Here is a 24,336-nt window from a genome sequence, read left to right on the forward strand (position 1 = left end):
TCTCCTATTTAAAAGCTGAGGAAAGTAAGTCTTAGGATGGATAAATAACTTGCTTATTCATTTACACAGCTGTAAAGTTGTAGAGTTAACATTGGAATCCAAATAGCTCTGCATTTAGAGATATTTTTGCCACTGTGCTGTGACCAATTTTCAAATGATTAGTTCCACAGTAAAATACAGTTACTTCTAAATCCATATGGAAGATAATTTTCCATGTTTCTCAGGAATGAGAAGGCACTTCAGGTATCTCAGTGCCATAAAAGCCTTACTGTGAGTGTGAAAGTGAAATCATTGTTAGTATGTGTTGGTGTCAAACATTTGAGAACAGAGAGTTTTCTGTTTATGAATTTGTTGAATATATTTTAGTAATTTAGGAGGAAGAATTCTGTAAACAGTTATAATTTATTTTAGGAATTATTTCTACCATCAAGATTCATATTAATTTACATTTTATAATTTGGAAAAATGTATTGATGTGCCTCAGAAAAAACACTTTCAGCATTGTTTTATGAAGGGATGATCAGGTGACCCAAAATACCTGCTGGGGCTTTTAGTACAAGTTGTACTAGTGAATGCTTTTGTAGTGTTCACGCTATGCCGCGTGCTGTTCTAAGTAGTCTTGGTATGTTAATTCATTTAGTCCTTCCAACAAAGCTTTAGGGTAAGCATTGTTATTTTCCTCCTTTTATAGATGAGAAAATGAGGCATGGAAGGTGAAACCATTTGCTCTAAATCACAGCTAGGAGGTAGTAAAGCTGAAAATGTGGATGTATTTGGAAGACTGTTCCAGGTTGAGGGACTAGCAAAGGCAATGGTCCTTAGGTAGAAACAGGCCTGGAATATTTGACGAACAGCAAGGAGGCCAGAAGAGCTGGAGACGAATGAGCTACTGGGGAGGATAGCAGGGGACTGCATGGGCAGGAACATAGAGTGCCCGGTCATAGAGGGTCTTGTACACCGTTGTAAAGATCTGGGCTTTCAGTCAGAGTGAAGTGAGGAGCACTTGAAAGACTTTGAGTGCAGGAGTGACTTGTTGTGACATGATTTTGACATGGTTTTGCTCTGTTGAAAAGACCGAAGAGTATCAAGTCTACAAAACAAGGAAAGCTCTAGGTCTGGGGGTTAATTGATGGAATTCGATGATTTTAACAATGCCTACAAGAATGCATTGCTAACACTATTCCAGATGGACTTGAGGTATTTGAATTTTACCATTTTAATTAAAACTATATGACTTGGAAATTTTTGTATGAGAAAATAATTATAGATTGAAACACCTTTAATTTTTAAGTATATAATCAATGCACGATGCAACATTATTATATTTCCTTACTGGAATCCCAAGTGATTCAGCATTACAGTATTACTCAAACAACTTATAATACAGATGCTGTAAATCTATTTTCTGAAAAACTGATAAAAGGAAACCTAGGAAAGAGTCGTGAATCATCTATCACAGTAGACATTTAGCTCTTCATTTTCTTAAATTAAATCAGACGTTGAGTTTCCAACACACTGGGCTGATGGGAATGTCAACCTTAGGTGTCACAGGGGTCCCTTCTTCTCAAAATTTCACCAGTGTCTGGAATCTTTCATGTAGAGCCTAACTTCCCATCCATCGTGGCCACTTTTGACATGCTCACCGTTCAAGCTAGTATTAGTTCCTTGAATTAAGGTCTCCTCCTGTCCCCAAGCATCTTTACTGAAGCCAGAACACAACGGCTAGGTTTCAATCCGCTACCCTAGTGCACTCTTCAGCTGGTCCACGGATGTGGTCCTGCCCCACCCCAAGAACTGACAGGAAACAGGTTTTCCTGCTAGTTGCCACAAATTTCCACTTCTTCCTCAATCGTGGGCTTGCTATTCTATTCCTTGCTAATTCTTAAAAAATATTCTACCCCCTTTCTACTATAATTATGGTCAGCTACCATAATCTCTTCAATGGCACGGTTTAGGAAAATAAAATTTAAAATGTTTTTAAATTTAAAAGTTCAGCCTAAGTATAATTGTAAGGTAATCTGAAGCAAAGGAGACCCAAAGAACCAGACTTCTTGCATGAAATGGAGGAAGAAAAAATATATATGGGGGAGAATATAGTAAAACTTCAATAAATGATGAGACAAATGTGTGCATGGCATATTCCAGCAGGGTGTGAGGAGTAGAAGATGTGTTCACAGAAAGAGTTCATAGAGGATCTTATAGGACTTACTCTAAGAGAAAGAAGAAGCCAATGGGAGATTGTGAGCAGACTAATGTGACCTGACTGATGTTTTAATATGGTCATTCTGGCTGCTGTGTTGAGAATAGAGTGTTGGTGGCAAGAGTGGAAGTCGGGAGAACAGTTAGGAGGCTAGTGCAGTAACACAGTGTGAAGGATGATGGGAGTTGAGTTAGGGTTGTAAGGGTGGAGTTGTTCAGATGTTTGAATTCAGGATAGGTTTTGGAGGTAGTACCAAAAGAATTTACTGACAACTTAGATTATGAGAGAAGTAAAAGATGAGAAACTAGAAGCATATTTCTACGATTAACTGACATTGAAAATAGGGAGGAGTTGATTTGGGGGAGAGAATTATAAGTTCAATCTTGGATATGTTAAGTTCCAGGTGCCCATTTACCATTTAAGTGGAGGTGTGACATAGAGAATAGAAATACCAATACGGAGTTCAAAAGAGAGGTCTGGATTCAAAATATAAATTTTCAGTGTATGGACAATACTTAAAGCCACTAGACTGAATGATGTCACCAAGGAGTGAGTATAGTTAGAGAAGAGAATAATCCAAGAAGTGAAGCCTGGAGATCTCTGATGTTAAGATACTGGGGAGGTGAGGAATAACCAGCAAAAGAGTCTGAAAAAAGCATCTATCAAATAGGAGGAAACCAAGAGATCCTGGGAGAAAGTGTTTCAATGAGGAGAGCCATCTACTATATCCAGTGCTGCTGAGAGTTTAAGAAAAATAAGGACAGAGAATTATTGGACACTGAATTTAGCAGTGAGAAGGATCTTGACAAGAGCTATTTTCATGCAATGGTGGGAGGCAAAGCCTATTTGGATTCGATTCAGGAAAAATGGGACAAAAGTACTTGGACAATGAATATAGATGACTCTTTTGATGAGTTTTGCAATGAAAGGAAGGAGAAAAATAAGATAATAACCGGAGGTAAGGTCAAGAGATGTTCTATGCATCTGTATGGGGGGGAAAGGGAAGAGTAGAGTTGGCATGTTTGTTCTTTGATGGGAAAGATACAGAAGAGGAGGAAATTTGATGATGTGAGAGAGACAAGAGAGAATTGTTTGGGAAATATAACTGAGTGGAAGAGAGAATGAATTCTAGTGCACAGGTGGAGGGGATGGCCTTTGTAGAGTTTATTCTTCCATTGTGCTGGGAGCAAAGGCAAAGCATATGGACACAGATGCTAGTGGGTGGGTCTCATCTGGTTGCCCTATTTTTTCAGTGATAGAGGAAACAAGGCCAAAGCTGAAAGTGATGTTGAGGGAGGAGGGAACAGAGTGTTAGTGAAAAGAGAAGTAATGTGAATTACATTGACTTTTCTAAGGATTTATTACCGTAACTCCTGCATGACTTGAAAGAGAAGGTTTCTGACATGAAGTAGTACAGCTGATGAAATAAAGGTTGTATACCTAATAAAGTAGGGATTTCAGGTGCTAGAACTTAATTTTCCCAGGAAAATTATAGGAGAGAGAGAGAGAGAGAGAGAGAGAGAGAGAGAGAGAGAGTGTGTGTGTGTGTTCCTGTTGTGCTCTGTAAGTAGGAAGGGGAAGGTGTAAAATTTTCAATTAACCTGATTTAACTTGGGGCAGACTGTATCTTCCACCTCTGTAAGCCCCACATTATGTATTCCACCAGCCACTTGCTATGATCATTTTGGCCAGTGACCCACTCTCATGTGCTTTTATACTCTTCCACAATTTGTTGAAATTACTTGTTGGCTGGTGACCCCCATTCCTCTCATTTTATTTGATATAGACTAGTCTTTGTTTTCCAGTATATTTACTTCCGTGGATTCTAAAAGTATGGAAAGCAAGATGAACGTCGTAGCCTGTTCATCTTGAACCTGAAGTATGAGATTTCTAAGCCACTTATAAATTATCTTTAAATAAATATATAAGTTTATATGAGGTGACAATAGCACTTTATCAGAGAAGACTGATCTGAAGTCTTGAGATTTAAATGAAAGAAGAGGAAAGAGGTAGCAATTTATGGAGAAACAAATCTTGAGTATGTAGCTTAAATAATTCTCCAGTTTAACAAAAAGCTCTATGTAGACAATGATAAGAATAATTAACAGATGTACACAGCTTTACAGTTTCAACTCATTATTCCAATTCTGATTTGAATGATAACCATGGAAATCTCTAGCAGAGAAGATGCTGGCAACATTATAGAACATTGGTCCTTTGGGATGTGAAACTTCAGTCAACCTTTCATTGTGATGATGCTAATCTACTTTTATTTACATCACATACTTGTATTATAAAGCAGTAATTTAGTGGTTACAGTATTCTTATTTTTACTGAAGATAAAGAGAAAGCCATACTGGTGACAGCTTTGGGGTTTAATACCTTGAATGGGCTCAGCAGCTGTTGAGTCCTTATGAGAAGAGTCTTTTAACAGCATTCATTATGCACATCATCAGCTTTGTACAGCTAACACCAGGATAATGTGCAGATCAACGTGCACATTAGATTCTGCTTATGTTCCCAGCTATGAAGCAGGAAACTAAATTTCTTGTTCCAGTTCTTTAAACCAATAACCATCTGACCTTCTAGAAGCTACCTAAAATCCCTGAGCCTCAGGATTTTTATATGAATTATTAGGATTACAGAACCAGCCTTCCTGTTTCACAGAGTAGATGAGGGGCTTAAATATTTTAACAGACATGGAAAACTCTTGCTTTGGCTTTCTATCCTCAATCCTCCATCCCCCCCGCCCCCTGCCCAGTTCCCCAAATCTGGGTGATGTTTATTCTCCTCTGTGTGTTTTCTCCCACCCTCTTCTTGCATCTGTAGATATTTTTGCATGGTAACAACCTGAACAGTCTACACCAACTAATTCATCCTGAGATTTTGCCCTCTGAGTTTGGAGGAATGCTCCCCCCTTATGATATGGGAACCTGGGCAAGAACACTGCTAGACCACGAGTATGATGATGACAGTGAATACAGCGTGGACTCCTACAGCATGCCTGTGAAGGAGGTAGAGAAGGAACTCTCCCCCAAGTCCATGAAGAGGTACGCTGGAGGTCGCTGGGAAGTGGGCTGGGCCACGGTGGGGACACCTGATACAACTCCAGATTTTACATTTTTTCTGAAGTAGATATTTGGTGACATTTTAAAGCTTTCCGTGCTCCTATGATTGGATGTCTAAGGAGTTTCAAGTCAAAGATAAATTCATTCAAGGTAACCTCAACTCAATGCTGCTCCAAATTCACAATCTAGCTGGCCCCTTAGAAGTCAGCCAATCCAGTGGCTTTCCAAACTGTTCTTTAAGGTTCTGCTTGAGTGCCTCAGGGCAAGCAGGTAGCGGGTGGGGACAGTGCCCATCTCCACTGCGGTGAGACTGACTATCTAAACAATTTTTTGGACTTCTGTGTAAGATTTCATTTGAAGGAAGGGATCCATATAGCGCACGCACGCACACACACACACACACACACTTCAAACAGTAACGTTCAAAGCTTACGTTCTTTTTTCAGCCTCTCTGCCAAGTTTCTGTTTAAAAGTTTCTGTCTAGCCATTTCTGGGGCGAAACACTGTGTTTCCCTATAGCTTTAATCTTTACAGAATTCATTGTTGAGTCAGAATCTGATTTCCTGCTTTGACTCTCATAGTGTTATTAGGTCTGTTTTCTTTCAGTCAATGGGTATTTATTCAACACATGCTCTGTAATAAAAACTTTCCTAGGTGTATTGTGTCCAATATGGGTAAAACATATGTCCCGCCATAATCTACTGGTGATCGAGGGCAGGGGGGTTGCCAGACACACACAAATGTATAACTGCCTCTGAGTTTGCGTTCTGTAGCACACCAGAAGACATCTAATTCTTATGCTACCCCAGGCCACACCAGCCCAGAGTTCATTTGGATCACAAATATTATTTCTTGGTTCATTTCCTATCCTGGAAATATAGGAACCACAGCTCCTACAAGTCTCTCTTCACCTAATTCAGGGAGGACACAAGGGCATCTCCCATGTCATCACAAACACTATCTTGCATCCTTCTCTGAGGAAAGCCTTAGGGTCATTTGGTCACCACTGACTCATGCAGTGGCATCTTTGAGACTGGCCTCTTATTTGCTGCTGTAGCTGTTGCTGTCCTTGGGGGGCGGGGTGTGATGCCTTTCTCTCCCCAAGCTGCTCCACAGCTCCTTGGAAAGAACGGAAAGACCAGGAACCTCTTCAGCTTTAATTTCTCCACTAATTGACAAGCTTATCTTTAAATCAAGTTTGGGCTTTTCAACTCCCTCCTCTTAAAACAAGGTTTCCTAATTTGAGTTATATGCTCTTCTCACCAAAGGGGTTCATTGATGGACTCTCAAAGTGGTCTGTAAAGTGATAAAAGTTGTATTCAAAACTGTGTGTGTATATGTTTGAATGTATGTATGTGTGTATATATTGATATATAAACATATATATAGTGCATTTTTTTCTGGAGAGAAGGCATATTTCATCAATTTCTCAGAGTCGTCTGAGACAAAAATGGTTAAAAGCCATTGCCTAAGAATAGGTTCCTGCTGATAAAAATTAAAATTCTAACAGTGATAATTGTTACAATCTACCATTTTTAATAAACTTCTCATAACATTCACTTACTTAATTCTCACAGCAACCTTGTTAAAGAGATATTCGTATCCCCAAAGTCAAATAGTCTATATGTAATGGAGCAAGGTTCCAATCCATGAGGTACAGTGTCTTTCATGTTGTTGATATAAATCTTGTCTACTCTTCTGTGACAGCATGACACAGAGTGCCGTCCCCCTAGAACTGAGCTACAGGAGGCTTTGGAGACAGCTCTCATAGGTGTCCCTTAGTCTTTTCCTTTGCCAGCTAGCAATGCTCATTTCCTTTAGCCCCTCTTTCTGTGACCTTTTAACTAATGTGGTCCCCTCCTCTGAACACACCTCTCTCCATATCCTCTACAGCCTTAGCTGCATCACCATCACCTACACTTCCTCCAAAACTTCCTACCTGCTCTCTTTGCCTCCACCTTTACCCTACTCCCCTACCTTCCATTTATTGTATTATCCATGTGGCAATCAAAATAATATTTTAAAAATGTAAATCAGATCATTTCACTTCTCTGCTTTGAATTTTTAAGTGACTGCTGATTATACAATGAATACAATCAACTCCATATCGAGACTTACAATATGCTGCATGATCTGATCCTGCCTACCTCTCTCCTCTAAGTTTAGTTACCTTCTCTCTCTTCCCCTACATTTCAGAAGCAACATCCTTCTTTATTCTCCTTCAGCCTCCCCAGCTTGTTCCTATCCAAGTGTCTTTATTCTTGTCACCTCTGGCTGGAATATTCTTTTCCTTTATCTTCCAATGGCTGACCCCAATCAAAGGTCATCTCCTCAAGAGGGTCTTTTGGTCTTTCTCAGTCACCAGGTCTTAATCAGCTCTACTTCCTACTCATTCTAGCCACTTCCTATCAATCACCTTCTTTATTTTCTTCATAGTTCATTATTAGTCAGTGAAATGATTGATTTTAGATCGTTATTTATCCCCCTGTCCTGCATTGTAAGCTTCAGGGAGACTTTAGTGGCTTTGTCTATCCTGTTCTCTTCTGAATCCTCAGTGCCTGGAGTGGAGCCTGGCACGCAAACCATACTCACTAGGCACCAGGTAAATGAATGAAGGAGTCCTCTGCTGTCTGTCAGCGGCCCCTTTTAGGTGCAGTGTTTAGAATTGTAGAGGTGACCTGTGACATTATCATTACTTGCATAGAGGTTCCAGAATTCTGGTTTTGCAGTGTAGACCTCATTGGCTTCTTTGCTGCTGTTGTCACTGTTGCTGCCGTTCAGGCAGCCAAGGCACATTGCTGACTCATACTGAACCCCTTAAAACTGGTCTCTTTACTTATAGAACCTTATCCTCATAATTCTTTATTTCTGTGTTTAGCTTTTTCCTCCAAGCTCATTATTTTAATTGACATCATCTTGTTAGATTTGGTTCAGGCGATCCACCTTTTGAAGTCTTTTTGGATCCTGATTTTCTTCTCCAATTAATTAGGCCATTTTGTCCCCTGAAGACTTGGCTTATAGCACGATGACCTCCCCAACCCTGAGTTTCTTGCTTATGACATGGGCTGATTGGAATTTCAGACATCCTTTGTTTGGTGTACGTTTTGTATCATATGAAGCTTATATGGTTCTATTCGAAAACTCCTGAAGAATGAGATCAAGAAAGTTGTTTCACTTTATTTTTATCTTCTCTCTGGCAGGGGATGGCAGTTCCCCATCAAGGATAGGAGAAAATTGTTTCTAGGTTCCACCCTTCCTCCATTTCCTTTTCCAGTTTTATATCATTCTTAGATTGAAAGGGGGAAAATCATTCCTTCACCAAAGAGTTGTAGATAACTGTTCCTTTGGGTGAATTTAGCTACTTGTATAGCTAGAAGATTATCTTCCTCTGTGTAAATTTGTAGAGAGATAGTATAATCATGTGAAAGAATACAAACTTCACTAGAGAATGGGTTCCTTAAACTCGGCGAATGTCTTTTACCTTATGCCTCTAGGACCCAGAATAGTGCCTGGCACACAACAGATGCCGTGAGCATCAACACTAATGTTGTTATGGTAATATGCACTTCCATTTTATTAAATAATATTCAACACCTATTGTTACTACACGCCAAACCCTATCTAATGCTTTGTATACATCAACTCCTTTGCTTTTCTAAACAACTAATAAGGTAATACTATACCCATCGTATTGATGAGGAGACCCAGATACAAAGAAGGTAAGTAACTTCTACATTTCACACAGCTACAAAGCTACAATGCTAATGTTGGAACACAGGTAATAGTATCCTCTAAGTCATTTCCTTAACCACTACCATATGCTATCTGCCGGAAATAATGCTGGGGGTTATGCATGCATTATTGTACTTGATCCTCAATACGTCTGTATGATGTAGGTATTATTTTCCCATTTTACAGATAAGGGAACAAAATCTTAGGAAGTTTAAATAGCCTTCCCTTGGTCACAGAACTAGTAAATAGCAGAAGGTGGAATTGGAATCCATTTCTGTCTAAAATCTAGTCTCTTAAACACTAAGGTATAGCACAATATTGTAGATGCATAATAAATGAATAAATGATACCTGGATAATTAAAGTTAAACTATCGGTTTTCATGGGGAAAAAAAGTTATTCATTGAAAGACAATAGAGGCTGGAGACTGCTAAGATGTACTATGAGTTAATGTTAGGTAACTTCCTCTATTGCAGTTGAAACAGATCAATTTATTAACAATTATGATCCTGCACAAATAACCTTGTTACTTTGTATAAGAGAGCAAGAAAGAAAATCTAGACTAAAACAACAGTACACTTGGGGCAATTAAATATCAAAAAAATCTTAATCAGAAATTGTTTCTGCCTGGCTTGCTTTATTAAGGAATTGTTCTGCATATTGAGCCAGCAGCATTCATCATCCAACAATTCTGACATTTGTAGTGAATGATAAAAGCAAACTAGGACATATATACACTACCAAACGTAAAATAGATAGCAAGTGGGAAGCAGCCGCATAGCACAGGGAGATCAGCTCGGTGCTTTGTGACCACCTAGAGGGGTGGGATAGGGAGGCTGAGAGGGAGATGCAAGAGGGAGGAGATATGGGGATATATGTATATGTATAGCTGATTCTCTGTGTTATAAAGCAGAAACTAACACACCATTGTAAAGCAATTATACTCCAATAAAGATGTTTAAAAAAAAAAAGCAAACTAGGAACTTAAACCCAGGTTGGATAGTGCACTGTAATTTAAACTATTTTATTAAAATTGCCATATCCTCTAATAATATTTTTATTAAAAAAAATTTTAACATCCTTATTGGAGTATAATTGCTTTACAATGGTGTGTTAGTTTCTGCTGTATAACAAAGTGAATCAGCTATACATATACATATATCCCCATATCTCCTCCCTCTTGCATCTCCCTCCCACCCTCCCTATCCCAGCCCTCTAGGTGGTCACAAAGCACCTAGCTGATCTCCCTGTGCTATGTGGCTGCTTCCCACTAGCTATCTATTTTACATTTGGTAGTAAAAGTAGTCAAGGAACATAAGGATTTAAAAGATGCGTGTGCATGTGTATGTGTATCTGTATGATGTGTGTTTTAATAGAACATTATGGCAAATGCTTATATTGTAGACTCTGTGCTGTCTAAAGAGCTCTGATGTGTACTTAATGAATATTATTAGGATATGCCTCAACATTTATATATTTAACTTTGTGAGAATTTTAAAATAAATGTTTTTGTTAAGAATTTCTTTCTCCACAGGATAAATTGCTTTATCTTCATCACTCTTCGCTTTGAATGCTTGATACCCATCTTCTTTCAGTATGGAAGCTATTTACTGGATAAAAGTTAAGACATTGAAATCCTACTGTGTAATAGACTCTGTGACATGCATTGTGTTCACAGCAAGGAGGAAAACTGATAAAGTCCCTGCTCATAGAATTTATAGTCTAGTGGGTACTCGTTGTCAGGTAACACTCTAGTGCAGGACATTAAATGAACCCCTGTATATTTTAGCATGGATTCATCTTGGGAAACCAATTATTTCAGTTGAGTCTAAGAAAAACAATGTTACAGGTCTAATTATTAAGTGCCTTGTGCAATTGTCAATTGTGTTAAAATGTATTTTATTCATGTACTTTTTTCTAAGATAAATTATCATTGCTCCTTCTCTCTCTTTTTCTCTCTCCTGCACACACACATACACACACACACACACACACACACACACACACACACACACACACACTGCCCACATTCAACTGCAGTCAGTCTCGATTCTGACATAGGCATCTAATACCTATTATTGAGGTAAAATAGTGAAAGTGACTTAGGAAATAAATCTCCTTATTTTAAAGTTCTCACCTTCCTTTTCATTCTCTCTTTAGAAATGAATTTAAGTTTATTTAAATGAAGGAGTCAATTTATCAGTTAATTCTGTAATTATTTTTGCTTTGATAATTAGTTCCTTTGCTGTTCTTTTTCATTATCATGTGTGGTTGTATGTTAGCTTATAGTCTTTCTTTTTGAAAATTAATGAGGTCTGCTAAGAGGCATATTGCCACAGCAATAGCCAAATGGTTGGAATGCAGTAGCAGGGGAAAAATTCATTATGGAAGAGAATTTAAAAGGGCAGCTGCTTCTTTAATGCCATAGCCATTAAGATGGGAGCTTCCTGACACCACAGTAGCACTTTTCATTGACTTTCCTCCTTCCCAGTTTTATGTTGTTTCCTAGTGAGGAACTGAGATATAATTCCCACCAGCTATCAAAGGCATGTGTAAGGGGTTTTCACATTATTTGCTTTCCTAATCATAAAGTGCTGCTGACTAAACAAAAGGGGTTTCTACTTTTCTTAAAGTTTTCAAGAGTAAGGTTGATTTTATTCAGATGTCCTAGTGGAAAATTTAACAAAACTCATATTGAAATATTGATTTTTTCCTAATGTTCTCATTAAATGTAAAAATAGATGGTTAAAAATGCACATTCCTGTTGAAGTCGTTTCATAGAGCCCTTTCAGACAGGAATCAAGGCTCCTTTTATTTCTACTTCTTTTCTTATGACAATAAGTTCACTGTAATAATTCCCCCATTTGGTGATCTCTTAGAATACATCAGTCCTGTACTAGAAATTCTCAGTCTCAAAGAAAAGTCTCTTGCTTGATTGTAAAGAAGAGAACTTAAGCCTATTATTGTGTATTTAGAATCTTCTGCTGTGCATTATTCTATTCAGAGGCCAGAGAGGGATTGTTTCCTTTGATGCAAAACATCACCATAAATGTATCTCTCTAAATGTGCAGCATTCTCAGTTCATAAATCTCTTGATGTAGAAGTTAATCCGCATCCATGAGAGAGGTAATAAAGGAGAAGAGACAGAGAACATGATTGTTTGGCAGTAATGCACTGACATTGGCTTTATCATTTCTAGATCCCAATCAGTTGTGGATCCTACAGTGCTAAAACGTATGGATAAAAACGAGGAAGAAAACATGCAACCTTTGCTCTCTCTGGACTGATAACTTCTCTACCCTCCCCATGGATTAGAAATGGAAGGTACTTGTTTTCAGCACCAGGGCCAGCGCTGTCAAGGAATTACCAGCTGGAAATTTATTTATTCATGTTAATGTAGCATAATATATAAGACATCAGGCTTTCCCATTTGCCTGAGCCATGGGTGCCCTGGTCTGGATTTTTTTTTAAAAGTCAATAATTTATTCTGTAAGTGCCAAGTTCTTTGTAAATACAATGTACTCTTCACGTCAAGTTTGTAAATTTTGGTAGTAACTTAAATTGGAAGATTGGCTTATGAGTCTATGCCAGTGATATGAACTACAACAAGAACAGAAAAGACACATAAACAATCAAAGCTAATTAAATGTAGCCCTGTTTCCTATGAAGCCATATTTCAGCTATCATAGTGATTGTTTCGTTGTTTTTCTCTGAAACTCTGTCGTACTCAAATGTACATTTAATGGACACAGGGAACTAGATGATTCTAGGAAATTATTATGATAAATGTATTAACTGTCTAGTGATTTTCAGTTCACAGAAAACGTACCCTGGTGACTATCACTGGTCTTGCATTTGGGAGGCAAGAAATGGCAAATAAGCTGGTAAACTCAACACTTGAACTCTTCTATGTTGTTTAATTCCTGGAGTCTTGTGAAAAAATACGTTGCCCAAATTAAGATGTGGAATTCTGAAAGAGAGTGGATTCTTTTTAAACTGCTGTCTTCACAATGTGTCCTTTATTCCAGACCCCATTTTATCCCTGTCTGATGTACTTTAAGAACCTTTTTCCCCCAAAACTCTTTGACCAAGAGAAAGAGAACTCATACATGAATAGTGTTTGACAGCTAATTTTGAACATAAAAGTTGCCAAGTACCAATAAGGGGCTAATTTCTAATTCTTGTGCACTGGTTGAAAAAATATATATATTCGCACACACGTATATATTTTTACCGAGCTCTAATAAATCCTTGATGTGACAGGCTTACAAAATAAATCACACATATTCAATGGTCTTAGAGATGTTATAGATGTTGTAGATGCTATAGATTATATGCAATGCTAACTCTGGAAAACCACTTCCACTAAAGTTAATGAAAATGAGGTATAGTAAAACAGACTTTCAGTGAACTTATTTAAGGGAATTCAATTTAATTTGTAATGCAATCTTGACTCTGCCATTTTAGTGAAATATATTTTTTCTTCAAAAAAACAACAGGTATCAACAAAGGCAGTAGGTAGTATCAGGTGATGGAGAGTAATATTGTTTTCCCCAAATTCAAGTTAATTTTCCTAATGATCCAGTAAGTACACATTTTCTTCTCAGAAAAGATTTTAAGAGCATATTGCGTCCAGGAGAGATAATGAAATCTTCTGAGGGCATCTGAGATACTATATTATAGTATAAATCTAGATTTGGAATCCTTATGTTAAAGTTTTCACTTCATAAAAATTCTGCAATGGTAGCACATTTTTTAAATTTAACTTTAAATTTCAAATTCTAGTGTGAAAAAGCAAGATTTTTACCACCTTTCCAGAGTGGTAACTTTTGAGACTGAGGATTTAACATTAAAATATTCTTTTGAAAGAAAAATATCTCAAGGAACTTTTGGAAACCAACAGAAATAAAGGCATGTAGCAGCCTTCATATACTTCTTAGTCAAAAGCTTTACAAAGTCCAGTTCTAATTCTACAGCCAAGAATTTTAAAATCAAGATCAGTACACAATTCTGCAGTGTCACCAATGGACTGTCTAGTATTTGTAAAAATACATAAATATACATAAAAAATATGAATGAAAGATACCTTAAAAATGCTGACCTCCAATCAAATGCAGAAGAATAATGACTGTCGGTCCTCTGCTCCACCCATAAATATTACAGAGATTGGAATGCGAATAAAAAGCCACAGCAACTCTTAATCTAAGAACCCTAGCCAATGGTATTCTTACATTTTTGCCAACTTGACATACATTTTTTAGTGTTGGGCTTTATATACTATACACGCAAGTGTTAGACAATATGATGCATTGGAATAAAATGGAAACAAAGTAAGTACAGAAGGCCAGTCAACTTTGCATTTTCATGAGTTTCATTTGATATGCACCATTTATTGCCAGTTTTCAGAATTCTACCAGCTTCAGATGTCAACCAGCATAGCCAGCTTTCCCCCCCGCCCCATCACAGGCTAGTGTCATATACAAAAATAACTTGGAAGGCATATTTTATGTGTATACCTACCCACTTATAAGTATCATTCACACTCTCTCCCTACCCCACATTTGGAAACTGCATTGGCATTGCTGCTTGACTGCTCTTCTTCAAATGAGCAATTGAGAGTTGGCTGGATTGTGTAAAATATTTTTAAATGAATGAACAAACTACAACAATGATGTGTTTTGAAATTGCTGTATCTAGTTCGGTCTGCCTGTCTTTTCAGTCTGGAAAAAAAATTTCCAGTAATGTTTTTGAAGCTGCTTAGAGAACATTTGATCAACTTTATGAATTTTTCCCTCAGCACCACCTAACTAACACTGTTTAGGAATTTTCTTTTTCCTTATGTGATTTTCTGTGTTATGTAGCTATGTCTACTGTTACATAACATAGTAAGTAAGCACCCTTATATTCTTTCGATTTCATTGAGATAGTGCATCCCCACTCACACATACACATGAACACTAGACTGTTTGCTCTGATGATTTGCCTCTCTATTTTGAGAGCTATGCTTTTCTTTTTCAGTTATCTTGTTATTTAAAATTTGTAGGCATCAAAGAATTACCATGTTTGATTTGGAATAGGCCCATAGTTCATTTACTTCCCTCACTTAGCCTGCCTTACCTTCTATTTCTTGTATCATTTCTTTTCTCCAGTGTTTCAGGGGCAGCTGCTTCCAAAGCTGGTTTAAAAATAAGTAACTTCCTTATGTTGTCAGTGATATTTGCACACATTTTTGACTGATATTTTAAAAGGAAGAGATTATCATAAAAATATATTCTAAGAAATATGAAGAAGTGCCTCTTTAAAAATGGAATAAAGCAGTGATACTAGAATATGGATTCTATTTGTTCTCTCTTCCAAAAAGTAAATACATGCATCTATTATATTATAAGGGTGAAATATAGCTATAATCTGAAGAAGGATATTTAAGGTCTTGCTTTGAGTATTCTCGTATAGTATTGTCTTTATTATGTAAGTTCAATACAGTAACTTCAACATGTTACTGACAAACATGGCACTATGCTAAAACAATATACAAATATTAAATTGAGTGTTGCAAGCAAGTTTTTGAAGTGCATGCATGATTACTTTTATTTCATTAATAGTTTGCATAAGTGTAGGCAGAGACATTCTTTAAGTGTTTTCATATAAAATGCTTGTTTACAGTACTGAAAATTCATACATTCATAAGCAAGAAAGCCAAGCAGCTCGGTTCTCTTTAATATTAACTAGGTCACATTGTTAAATTAAACATTTGAAGTTTCCGTAATATTCCTGAGGGAACAGAGGTCCCTCTAATGCATCAAGATAATGCAGAATTGTTTTAAACATCAAGAAACATGTTTACTACTCTTCACAAAAAGAAACTTTTAGAGCTATGGCAGTGTGTCTTCAGGAAAAGACTTCCTTTTCATCTACAAATAACCCAAAAGCATATGGACATGCTTATGGTCCTTTAAAGAAGTTATATCAAGAAAACCTGCTGAAAGATTGTACAATCTTCTTTTATTTTATCTAAGCGTCTAGCTGGTTTGGTTGCTTAATAATTTCTTTTGCTTCTTATTTGGTGTGTATTTATTAATGATTACTTGAAAAATTGCCACCAGTTATGAGGACATTTCAGAATGACTTTCAACACACAAAATAAAAGGAGCAGAGCTCTGGCATGATGTGTGAACTTTCAGATCTGGTATTTACATTTTTTTTCATCAATCAGCTAATAGGCAAATGTTCCATTTTATATGTGCTATATAGCTATATAGCCTAAGAAATAGTGATACATTTTAAATTTATGAGGCTCTTAGCTCATGTAAGAATCAGCAGATTATCTAAAATATATTGGAACAAACATAGAGGACTGGCTAAATATCCAGTGTGCGTGTAATTATCTTTAGTAGTGAAAAGGATTTTGTTTTGTTTTGTTTTAGTTGAAAAAAAAGCTGTTTTCCAATATGCTATTGGAACTAGTTAGTACTATTACTATTTGAAAGGGAGAAAATAATAAATACATAAGGAGGCTTGGCTTTGAAATATTATTATATCACTTTAATGGCTTAAAACATATTACTTTTTTCAAATTGAAGTTTTTATTTAGTAAATATCCATAGATAAGCCCTGCACTTGGACATAATACTACGGAACCTATTCTGCACTGAGCGTGGGAATTTACTGTAGGAGAAAAATTTAAAATAGCAATGCACTGGACTGAAACACTCAAGTTGTACTATATTTTTTAAAGGAGTGCAAATGATACTGTTGAAATAAAAAAATTAGAAAACAAATAAGCATAGGTCTTAAATACAATAAATGCACTTTTATAGTAAATGGTGGACATTGTTACAATTCAGAAGGTGTTTGGTCAGTCAGTATTTGACTTAGTTTCAAATTTCATACAAATATTTTTTTCCTTAATGATATCAATGCATTTATTCTGTCAAAATTAATTCTTGTGGTGAATGAGAGGGACCTAGATAAGAAGTGAACAAACCCTAAACCATATTTAAAAATTGCAATGCATTATAATTGGTTATATACAACAGAGGTTCAAAGCTTTGTCTTGTTCTTAATTCAGTTTTCCAGTTTTCGTATTTGTGTAAAAGATAAATAAAACTCCCCAAACGAAGTAGTTTTTGTTTTCAAAACAGATTAAATAAGATGTCTAAGAGGTAATTATACAGTCTTTGATAAGAATACTGAGCACACTGTTTACTATTTGGCTCAACTACCTTTGACCTTTTGAGGGAATTGTTTATTCCAATACAATATTACAAATGGTATAACATAATTTTGAATAAACATACATTTCTGCTTTAAAAAGCCTTTATTTTGCATATAGAATATGTTGAATTTTGTAATATGGATCTTTGCATCTGTGAAATGGAGATTTCTAAAATGTCATCTAAAAATGGGCAACAGTGACTATTTTGAGAGAAATTGTAGTTAGCTATTTTGGTTAGGACACCTGAAATTTTCTGATACTTGTATGTTTGGGGCTAAAGGGAAAAACACAATTCATTTCATCAAAATTACATTTTCAATAGTCTATAACTTCTAGACAAGCCTTCAAAGGAGAGCTTGAATGAAGAAGTAAGTCAACTTTTAAGTTGCATGGAGCAATGGGAATGATCAATAAGTAAAATAACTAACATTTTCACATTTTCATGTAATGATATTGGATTAGACAAGGAACTAAATTCAGAAATTTGAATTATAAAAATCATTGATTTAAATTCTATAAAAATAATTAAGTAAAATTAAAAAATATTAAGTAAAATTTTAAAAGATTCAGCCTGACTTGAAAAATATGCTTACTTAATAAATATACATTTGTATCTTCTGCGAGTTTTCCTCATTTATCTTACCTATGGATGAAAAACCATCTATGGAGGGGCAAGAGACACCTAACTAGAATCCTGTATAATTGATTTCATGACTTTCTTTAGCTCAAACACAGATGATTTTCCTGTGCACAGCTTTTGAGATTATCAAGTCTCGTTATTGCCACCTCTTTCTAAAGCTCTGTCAGGAGGAGCCCAAGTTTCTAGCAGCTACTGCAGAAGCATCCTGAGTAGGAATAAAACAAGGGCAACCAGACAATACACAAAAAGCCAGAGATATGGTCTGCACTCCTTGTCACTTAAAAACGCATTAAACTTATTACTAATTCTAAATACAGAAAATGATTTCAAAATGTCAAGACTTTCTGATATCAAGAGTTAAACATTCTTAGCCCAAGAACAGAGGCCATGGGGACATAATGGGCAGGGCTCTGGTGTGTAGTCTGTCTGCACACAGCAGCACCACCAAAACCCTTATCTGTAAGTATCACTCTTCTCTAAAAATAAAATATGCTTTATATTCCCTTTTTTCTAACTGGAAACATAAAAGTATCAGTTGGAAACCATAAATGCTTAGTTGTCTTTTAAGAAAAAAAATGCTACGTTATACCCATAGAAACACAACTCACTCAGTTGCATAGGACTGAAATATTTGCATCCTGATTTATAAATCCTTCCTAAAATTTTAAAAACATATATAGTAAGACTTTTTTTGCTAGAAAATTATTGAATGTTCTTTGTATCTGGGATTCGTGGGGAAGACTGGTAATATCCTTTCGGTTGAATTCATATATCTAAACATTTTATTTGGATGTTTAACAGACATCTCACATTTAACATTTACAAAACCAAACTTCTCTATCCTGAACCTGTTTCCTCTTTATAACCTTACCATCTCACCAAGAGTCAACCCTACCCTTCTAGTTTCTAGGGCTTAAAACTTTATAGTCATCCTATCCCTCCTCTCTTGATCTCAAAACCACATCCAATCTGCTAGCTCATACTTTTAGCTCCTTTTCAAAGTATAATATCCACACTCTGACCACTTCTCTAACCTTCATCATCAGTACCTTGCTCCAAGATTTTATTTTCCACCTAGAATAGTTTAATAATCTGAAAACTAGTCTCCTTGCTTCTGCCCTTGCCCCCTAGAATCAATTTATAACACGTTAGTGAGGGTGAGCTCAGATGATTTCATTCTTCTCAAAACTCTCTGCAAGAGTAAAAACCACAGTCCTTATAACGATGTTTGAGGAGGATTGATACGAAGTTTGTAAGCACCAGTATAGCAGAAGAGCATATTTTCTGATTGGACTGGCATCTTTACTTGTACGATGCGAATGTAATTGTTAAGTAATTTCTTGCTTCTAAAGTTCTAGGCACTATACCCTCTCACCCCTGACCTTGACTTTTCTTAGATCATCTCTTAAGCTTTCATCTACTCTTTATTGTCTTGCTAAACAGTCACCCTCACGCTTCCAGGAAATTGCCAAGCATTCCTCCACCCACATGGCCCTGTGGTTCTTCACGTATTTTTTTCTGCTCTATTTCTTCTCCATAGCTTTTATCACCTTCTAATACAACCTAAAGCTTATTTATTTTGTTCACTTTGCATTTTCCCCTAATGGAATATGAACTCCACACAGGCAGAGATTCGTGTCTGTCTTATTTACTGTTGTATTACCAGTGCCTTGAATAGTGACTGGAATTTAGTAGCAAATCCAAAAAGACTGCATGAATATCTTAAGTTGTTTCAGCAAGTTATGTATTAGCCGGTAGTATATATTTAAGGAGAGTCCTTTTTTCTTCATAAGAAATATTTTTTTTAAACTCATCATCAAAGTGGGAATTTTTACCTCTCTGATGATGATGGAATCATGAGCCGAGAATTCTCTTCCCCTTTCTCCCAAATCTGGTCTCTACTCCAGGGCCTAAATTTTAAATAACTGTTTGAGCTTTATCTTTGGAAGTCACCCTAAGATCATCAGATGTTGTGTCTATGTATTCATGGCTTATATTTACATCTAGAGAGACTACAAGATACCTCAGATGAAAAGTCATTTTGAGCTCAAAACCATAGTAAATTGTTCTTTGTTGATTATCCTAGTTAATTCCAATTTTTAAAAATTGCAGGAAGTTAAAAGACCATAGTTCTTCCACTATGGAAGACAGATCATGAGAATATGCCTATGTACTTACTTTTACTGGAAAGGAGAGGGAAAGAGCAGGAAGAAGGAAAGAGATTATGATCACCCTTTCTCTGAAACAGTTATAAATGAGGAATTTTTTTGGTGTTTCTAAGAGCTTCCCATGATCTAGAAATCTATATATTACAACTACTTAGTCCATGAGCCCTCTTAACAGAAGTCTTATATCAAATGAGTTTTATATTTATATCTTTACATATTTCTTATAGTCCTGACACCACATGACAAGAATTGATCAAACTCATATAGTCTAACTGGCTTTCCAACTTTCTCCCTTCTCTGTACTTTACTTGCAGGTATCATTTTCTGAACTTTACAATTACATTTTCTTTTTGTCCTTAACTATTCCCATATTATTTTTTTTACAATTTGGACACACCCATCATTTTAGTAACCGAATATCTTAGATATTGATTCTTGGTGTGACAAGTTTCTGATTTTTATGCTTTGCAGTTTATCTTTTTTTGTTCTTGCTAAACCTATGCTATTCCTTTTCCCCTACTACACTTTTGTGCCTTTCCTTACATTGTAATAATTCAATCCTCCAGTTTTATAATTTCCTACCAGGACTTCTATTAAGGAGACACTGAAAATAAAGGATTGACAGGTGGTACTGAAGAAGGAACTATAACTTGAAAAATAAGGATAGATGTTTGAAAGTGCTTTCAGAAGACAGCCAGTCTTTAGTGACTTTGTGATGTATAGTATGTACATTGGTACTCAGTAATGATCATGTTTCTTGTCAGTTACATAAATATATTGCAACCAGGGTTAACGGATAGTTTGGAAAACCTTCTATAGAGAAGAGATTAAATGGCTCTTGCTCAGAAACAAGGCAGGATTTTCTTGTATTTCTATCCTTGACAGTCTGTACAGTAGAAGCCATTTGCCTCTGTGGCAACATTTTTTGCCAATCTTCAAGAATATGTTTAGCATCACTTCAGAAATAAAAGATTCAAGCTCAAGTATGCACAGTACATGGAAGATACTGTAATTCATGTTATCTTTTACTCAATTTTATTTTTTTCATGAATTATTTTTATGACTGAATCCTAACAATATGTTCTTTGATAAATTTATTCATTATATCCACTTTTTAATGGACTTAGAAATTTTACAAAATAGGTCACTGTTTATTATATTCTTAAACCCATAGTATTCATGTTTCATTTAATGTCTAGATTATTCATGTATGTTGATTTCTGAGGACAAATGGATTTCTGTTAAATAAAGTGTCGCTAAATGAAATTTCAGATTCTAAAATGTGGATGTGAGTATATGCCCTTTCAATCTTTTCATCATAAGCTAAATTCCTGTAAATTTAGAAGACATCGTATCAAATAGCTATGAATAACTTTGTCATTAAAAATGGAGACATATGAAATTGGTGTTAGTATTTAGAAGTATAAAATATTTTTAAAGGGACTCTAAACATTTATGGGCATATTGTAATGTTATTTTGAATTTATTGTTGACTTGATATAATATATTTGATTAGATTGTTATAAACAACAAAATCACTAGAAAGATCTTAGTGACTTCTGGAATGACAGAATGGTGATCCAAACCAGTGTCAGCTGTAAAGTCCTCCCCTTGAAGTGGTCGAATGGACTGGATGATGATTTCAGTTTATTTCATTTTTAACATTAACAAACATTAATTGAGCACTTTATCTGTCCCAGGTACTGCTCTAAGCTCCAGAGGTATGGGAGTAAACAAAACCAAGCCTTTGTCTTTATGAAAGTCTTATTCTGGTGGAGAAGACATGCAAAAAGTAGATAAGAAAATTTATATACTGTCAGGTAGTAGTGTAAGTACAATGAAGACTTATTAGTTTAATTTGTGTGACCTCTGGCACTCTGTTTCCTCACTTGTGAAATGGGACAATACTTGTACCAAAAACATGAGCTAGATCTTGTTATAAACCCTCTTGTTAATCTGGCCCCTTACCTTTCATGGAAAAATACAATATAATCTATCATTCTCCATGCTATTTTGGGGATGGCTATCAGCATTCTTCAGTTCCTTCATTTCTGCTCAGCACTGGCAGTGGTTGCCAGGGCTGCAGATGCTCACAGAAAATGAATCTTAACAACCTGCATTTCAGGGTCATCCAGAGATGCCAGCTCCTGCCCAGTTTTGTCCCTTTTAAGGTCAATTCCATACTGCTTTAATTCATTATATGTGAAAAATAAACATCCATTTTCATCAGAAAAGAAGACAAAAAGAACGAAAGATAAATGAGCCCTGATAGACTGCACAATTTAATCTTTCCATTTAATCTGTTATTTTTCCCTTATCCACAGGGAGAACAACAAACCCGCGGTTTTCCTGAAAAGGTTTGGGTGTATTCTATGTATCAATATCACAGTTAAAGGGAGCTCCGACCATTGTAGATCCAGAGGTGTTAATTTAGGTAGAATTAAAAGGATTACTTCCTGCTGGTATGTGAAACTTAGAAGTTTTGCTTTTTATAAAGTAGTCATATTATAAAATACTCAGAGAAACTTGTGAGAAAGTTTGGACAAAGTACAAGACACCATGAATATAGATTATAACTCATCTAGGAGGAGCCGTGAGCATATAAAAGTTTCACTTATGAAACAGAGAGAAAAACAGCAAATGACCTCCATCTTAGGGAAATATTAGGGCTTCTCTATTTCTGTTCATACAGAAAAATCACTAAAGGAAAGTGTCTATATTAGGGCAGGCTAGATGCCATGTTAGTTAACTAATAGAAAAATTGAGTCTTCTTTATCATACTGACTTTCATAAAGGAATATTTCAGACCACCAACAACTGATTCATTAAATTTATGGGAAAAAAACAGATAATCTATTATGATCATAATAAAACATCCTGTTTTTGAAAGCAGGAAAGTATTACCTATTTTTGTGAGCCGATGTGTTTCTGAACATTTTATCAATTTATTTCCCTCATTGATTATATACTAAAGATTTTAGCCAATCTCTAGAAAAAAAATAGTGGTTTTTATACAACTTACATACTAAAAGGTATTTGAAAGCAATTTTTCTAGCGCAAAGAATTTTAAACCTTATTTTGCCACAGTTGCTCTTATGTCATTTAACAGATATTATAAACATGTTTTAACAAACTTTTCTCAAAAATAGTAAAACAAATTAGAGATATAATTCAAGACTTTAAAAAAATCTAAGAATCTGTAGCATACATATTTTTAACTTGGACCGATTATGAGGATATTTGGTAATTATTCAATATATTTGATTAATGAAGACTGTCAAACAGACAATTGTTAACACCTAAGGAAAAAAGCAAAAAAAGCTTTCTTATTATCCCTCAGGCATGGTCCTCCTCACCACAATCAAAAACTACCTCTCTTTTTGTTTTCCTTGAGAATAACAGATGCTACTGCTAGAAGATCCTTCAGAGATTAAGTAACCCAAATTGCTCATTTTATTAGTATATGAATGGAAACCTATATGGTCTGTCTTGCTAGAAGTCACACAACTAATTAAGGGAAATGCTGGTACTAGAATGAAGATTCAACCAATTTGGTGATACTTTTGTTGCTTTTACTAACTTCTTCCTTGCTCTCCTAACCCTTTTCTATTAAACTCTCTTCTCCTGCATATGTCCCCATTTCATTTTTTGTTTGTTTGTTTTTTTCCCCATACCATTTAATGTGCTTGGAATTCTCCACCAGTATTATATTAGGTAAACATCTACAAACAGTAAGAGCACAATATTCAGGGATATTAAAATTAGAAACAGACTGTACATATCCACTATGCCCAGCCTTTGAAAGGATCTTAACAATCAGTAGATGCGGCATAAGCCCAGTCCTGCAGGAAGAGGAAACTTTATCAGGCCTGTGACTAAGAAAACAATAGTCACTCAAGGAAGCCAACTATCTTGTGTTTAGAAGCATGTGTTCCTTGATTTCAAGAAGAAAATGGGATGGGGAGCAGCTCAGCACAACTACTCAACTTAACTCTTGACTATCGTCTCAACATTTGTCAACGATTAAAGGCACATCAAAGGCCAGGAGGTTGGTGACTTTTTCTATCATGATGGCTGCCAATCAACTATGTGTTCTGTGGGAGAGCTGTGGTACTGTTTGGGAGGGAGCTTCCCACAGGCATTTCCCCTACTGTGTTACCTTATTGTGAGCTTTTCTCATAGGATTTGCTATAGGAATTTTATGGGCTGGTATCTTTCACATATTGGATTTTCTCAAATCTTAAGAAAAAAATTGGAGAGAACTATAAATCTTCATAAATTGGTTAATGTAAGTGTACAAAAATATTTAATTCA

At 35.9% G+C, this 24,336-nt stretch overlaps 2 protein-coding genes across 3 annotated transcripts in view; one reads left to right on the top strand and one right to left on the bottom strand.

Annotated features, from left to right (window-relative positions):
• The window catches only part of CLVS2 (clavesin 2), a 68,977-nt gene extending 51,670 nt beyond the window's left edge, over positions 1–17,307 (top strand). Inside the window, exons 5-6 of one of the 2 annotated variants that reach the window (XM_067010691.1) lie at positions 5,030–5,250; positions 12,199–17,307. In XM_067010691.1, coding sequence (XP_066866792.1) covers positions 5,030–5,250; positions 12,199–12,286 — 309 coding nt within the window. In that variant the 3' untranslated portion in view covers positions 12,287–17,307. The remainder of the gene's footprint in view (positions 1–5,029; positions 5,251–12,198) is intronic. The other variant, XM_059083895.2, reaches the window with a different exon arrangement.
• Positions 1–24,336, bottom strand: part of TRDN (triadin) — a 502,784-nt gene that overhangs the window by 32,946 nt on the left and 445,502 nt on the right. The gene's annotated exons all lie outside the window — the stretch shown is intronic.

The sequence above is a fragment of the Kogia breviceps genome, chromosome 13 (genome assembly GCF_026419965.1).
Source record: "Kogia breviceps isolate mKogBre1 chromosome 13, mKogBre1 haplotype 1, whole genome shotgun sequence".
NCBI lineage: Eukaryota > Metazoa > Chordata > Mammalia > Artiodactyla > Physeteridae > Kogia > Kogia breviceps.